At 38.8% G+C, this 5,031-nt stretch overlaps 1 protein-coding gene across 3 annotated transcripts in view; it reads left to right on the forward strand.

The window, feature by feature from the left end:
- The first annotated feature begins 393 nt into the window (after positions 1-393).
- Positions 394-5,031, forward strand: part of LOC107300682 (centrosomal protein of 68 kDa-like) — a 13,092-nt gene continuing 8,454 nt past the window's right edge. For all 3 annotated transcript variants that reach the window (XR_001549233.2, XM_015829987.1, XM_015829986.2), the window contains exons 1-3: positions 394-1,816; positions 2,895-3,017; positions 4,369-4,465. Coding sequence is in view for 2 of the 3 variants with exons in the window: in XM_015829987.1 (XP_015685473.1) it covers positions 437-1,816; positions 2,895-3,017; positions 4,369-4,465 (1,600 nt within the window). In the remaining variant the exon portion in view is untranslated. The remainder of the gene's footprint in view (positions 1,817-2,894; positions 3,018-4,368; positions 4,466-5,031) is intronic.

Raw genomic sequence — 5,031 nt, forward strand, 5'->3', positions numbered from 1 at the left:
TAAAGCGCATCATGCTTTGTCCTTTAATATAATTTGTCCCTTGTTGGGTGGCTCCTGCAGCTGGTTTGTCAAACAGGAATTGAGTGGGTATATTTGCATATTCTTAGCTTTCTGCCATGTTTAAATCATACGATAGGATAAAATAATGCGCATTTTATATGACACCTAATGTATCTTATGAATCTCTGGAATTTGGGTGGCATATACATATAATTTAAAAAAAATCCATCTACTGATGGATATAGCAGTCACAGCTCACGGCTTAAATCCATGTAAATACCGACTTAATTCTTGTGAGTTAAGCTAAAGATAGTTAGCTACTCTGAATTAAATGTCCTGGAATATGACATTTCTTTTTTTTGTTTTTTCCTTTATGAAACAAACTGTTCAGAGGAATACAGTGAAGAGCTCTGATGGAACTAAGCCATTTCACGGTATGCTGGAATTTCCAGGAGTTCTCCCAACAAAAGTTCCAGGTGCTACTTTTTTTAGTTCTGCTGCCAGATCCATTAGCAATCCTGATACTGACTGTAGGAGACAGGCACTAGCTATCCCTTATTCATCCACTCCAAGGCATTTATCAGGTAAAAGAAGCCCACATTTCTGTGCCAAAATGTCAGTATTGCCTAGAAGTTTCAGTTCCTTACAACCTCTGGAGGACACTGGTTTTGAACCGCAGGAACTGAAAAGTTCAAGAAGTGTTTCAGCTACTGGGGCCTGTCCATCATATGAAATGCCTGTTCCTTGGCATCAGAACAATCTGACTGACTATGAAGAAAGTCCCAAACTGGGCATGCAGAAACTAACACCCACAAGAAGCTGCTCTATAGCGGGGCAAATGAGAAGAATGTCCTCCTTCCAGGCTGATTACTGGGCATGTGCAATACCTGATTCTCTACCGCCATCACCAGATCGTCAGTCCCCGCTTTGGAATCCTAATAAAGAATATGAGGACTTGCTTGATTATACTTACCCTTTACGGCCCAAATACAAGCTTGCCAAAAATCTCAAAGATTCCACTGTCCATGATTCTGGAATTGATCTTGATAGCCTCTCCATTTCCCCTGAGAGTACCTTGAAGTCTATGAGTATGTGGGACCAAGAACGCCAAACCAGGGAGAGCCCTACCGCACAGAGACTTTCAAGTCCTTTCTTGAAAAAGCTGGAATGCTCAGTTCCAGTTTCTCACTACAGAATATCACCGATTGGGAAAAGGTCCCTGGCAGATGGCGAAATTGGCATTTCTGGAGGGATGTCACCTAGTTTATCTCCTAGATGCCTTGAGCCACCCAATTCCCCTTTTGTAACTGAGCAAGGATGCCACAAAAATAGACATGAGTGTCTTTTGAGGAGAAAAGCTGCTAGTGGAAACTTTGTGCGCTCTACAAGTATATTGGCCTTACAGAAAGAATGTGCCAGTGATGATGAATATCTGTCCTTGCCACCAAGACTCAAGGAGTTAGAGACGTTGGCACAGCAACTAACTGATCTTACACTGACTATAAAGAAACCTGAACATGGCCAGGAACAAGATGGCTTCGCCTGCATCAGTGTGAATGGGCAGCAGCTTCTGCCAGAGATTCAAGGAGATAGTGATGGCAATGAGAGCCAGTGGGAATTGTATTCTGACTCTTTCCATACGTGCAGTTTCCAAGAACCTGATGAAATAGACATTCTAAGGGATCGAACCAGCAAGGACCATGAAAATGAGCCAAGGGAAACTGCTGGCACTGATTTTCTTGAAATGAGATGCCCAGAGTTCTTTTCTATCAAGGAAGAAAAGAAGGACCATTACTCTCTTGCGCAGTGTATTAAGGTAATTTTTTTAAAAATCTAAATCTGAACATCATCTCATCGTGTTAAAATTGAACATATTATGTATACTTTAAAGTTTCCATTGGGGTTCATTGTCTTTGTGGAAGCTCAGACCATACTGTAAATCGGGTAGTCAACCTTGGCTCTTTTATGACTCGTGGACTTCAACTCCCAGAATTCCTGAGCCAGCTAAGCTGGCTCAGGAATTCTGGGAATTGAAGTCCACGAGTCATAAAAGAGCCAAGGTTGACTACCCCTGCTGTAAATCATCAAACTGCATGAATATAGGTAGTTCAGAAGAATTAACAAATTTTTCACACTACTATAGATTATCTCACCTTGACTTCTGGGCAACATATCTTTTTTTCCTTTGAGTTTGATGTATTCTTTTGTACAAGAATTAAGACCCTGTGTTATGGCTGATTTACATTCTGTTTAAATGGAAACATTTCACTATTGAGTGTTGTGGTACTTTCTGAATCCCCAGGGATTCTAGCAAGAAAGTCAACTACGGTACTTATTAAATCCTGTGCTATTCTGTCCAGATCCTGTTCTTTTAATTTGACGACTTTGTCCGTCGATGGACTATGGAGTCTTCTATAATCCTTAGCTTATCACAAATTAATATGACAGTATAATAAACAGAGCTGTGTAGGGAGTCATGAAAGGCTTTGTTTGAAGCATACTTTCTGCCTACAGTAATTGTACTGTATATGTATATCTACTGTATTTTGGGGCAGTATCACAGAACATTGTTGATAAATGTGCAGAGTCTCGAGAAAACTCTTGAAGTAGCTGCACTGAACTTCCAACCCCCAAGCACTTCAAAGAAGTACTTTGCTTGCACCAATACCCTTTACAGAATATTGCTTTGAATGAGTATCTAAATAGGTATTTCGTAGAATTAAGCTAGCACTCTGAAATCTTGCAAACATTATGATATCCTTGGTAAATATTCTTGTTTCCTTGCGATGAATACATACAATAATCTGTGGCAATCGTGCAGCTTAAGCCGATCAAGTCCACTGGCTCCAAATTTGAATGTAGCTTAATACTTTTTTTCTGAATTATCTATATAGATGTTTTGCTATCAGTTGGAAGAGCTCATTCGCTGGCTACATAAAATGGCAGAAGTTATAGATCACTGGGCTCCTCCCAGGCCAGACATTGAAAGTGTTAAAGCATCATTTCAAAACTACCTGGTAACTGCATTTTCTCCTTCATGAATTTCAATAGTGGGGTTCATTTTTATTACACTTGTAATACATATATATTTACGCAACTTGGGTAATATGGAGGCCTACTATTGATAACCTTTTCTTGCAGTCCTTTGTAAAAGACAGTGGAAAGATAATACTTAAGTCATCACATGTATTTCTTTGCATTGGCAGAATTGATGCTTGAAAGTGGCAGTTAGAGATAGCTGTAAAATGGTATGAACTCTTATCAAAAGTATTTGGTTCGGTTAAACATTTTTAGTTAAATTCTTAATCAGCATAAACACTGAACTCTTTTAATGCCCTGTATGGAATTTGTAAGAGCCAGTTTGATGCAGTGGTTGAAGTGCCAGGCTAGAGACTGGGATACTGTGAGTTCAAGTTCTGCCTTAGGCCCAAAACAGCTGGGTGACTTTCTTGGGTGAATCTTCATCTATCAGCCTAGGAAGGAGGCAAGGAGTAACCCATTCTGAAAACCTTGTCAAGAAAACAGCAAAGACCAGTCCAGGCAAGGCAGCAGGAGTCCACTGACTTGGAGGCACACACACCCACACAAACATACACACACACAAACACACACAAATATATCGATCTGTTGCATACTTTATTCTGGATGCTGATTCTAATTCTTAATGTGTTGTTTACCTAGAGAACAATTGTTGTTGGGCAGATTAAAATATAAACAAAATTTGCAAAAGAAATTCATTCTATCACATGAAACCACTTAGCTTTTAGCCAGTAACTGGACAAAATTACTGCTCTCTGGCTATAATTTTGAAGAGATTTTCTTTCATTATGTATTGCACATATTTCTATACTAATGCAGTCAAAACAACTCTTGGTGACTTGCACAGGGAAAGAGCTGGAATAAATGAACTCCCTCATGAAACTTTAGCTACTTAAGCAAAAAGATTGCTAAAAGCATGAATTTGGCTCCCCCCTCCCCATTTTACTTAAAGGTTCCAAAGTATACTCTCGACATCTGCTCAGCATCTTTGGGTAGAAATAGTAGAAACTGCGGTATCTATACACCAACACTGATTCATTATTTTCCCATTCTTTCTCTCTTCCTTTCTTTCTGTGAGCCAGGCCTGTGTTCCAGTTCAAGTGAGCTACTCATTTTATATTTTGCCTGAAGTTTACATGTTCTCCCAAATAAACATGGAATACTGTACATCAAAATGTAAACCAGTAAAGGAATCCATGTTGTAGTTCTTGAATGTCCTGCCCTTTGTACTTTTAAGTTAATTCTTGTGAATGGGACCTGCTCTAGGCAACCAACCATATTACTATGATTTTTCCTACTTTGTGCATTACATTTCACATTTCTTGACAGGAATTCAAAAAAGATTTAGCTGAGCACCAAGCATTGACTGAAAGTGTGATGCATGATGGGGAAAAACTTCTTAAATGCATGTCAACAAATTCACCAGGTAAGGAATCAATCACATATAGGAGTTTGAAAATACAAGTAGTCCTCACTTAACAACTGTAATTGGGGCTGGAATTTCTGTCACTAAGCAAGTAATTGTGAAGTAGGATGTCATGTGAACATGCTACTTAGTGACAGAAATTCCAGCAGTTCCAATAGCCATCATTAAGTGAATAACCGTAAGGTTTACTAAGAAAGGATTACATGTAATCACCATTTGTGACCTCCTGCTGGCTTTCCCATTGACTTTGCCAGGAAACTAGGTTGCAAATAGTGATAATGGATGCTATGAGCTGCATTTGTTACCTGGATGCCAAGCACCTAGATCGCAATCAGGTGGGTGTAAGGAAGCTACTGATAGCCAGAACTTCAAAGACTGGTAGCACGCGTCATTCAATGCCATCATAAATTCAAACATGAATGCTGAATGAGTATCATTGTTAAGCGAGGACCTATAAAAGGGGCCCATCCTCATTTAAGCAAAATTGTTATATATATATATATATATATATATATATATATATATATATATATATATATATATATATATATATATATATATATATA

The sequence above is a fragment of the Protobothrops mucrosquamatus genome, unplaced genomic scaffold (assembly GCF_001527695.2).
Source record: "Protobothrops mucrosquamatus isolate PMUCROS unplaced genomic scaffold, P.Mucros_1.0 scaffold7955, whole genome shotgun sequence".
NCBI lineage: Eukaryota > Metazoa > Chordata > Lepidosauria > Squamata > Viperidae > Protobothrops > Protobothrops mucrosquamatus.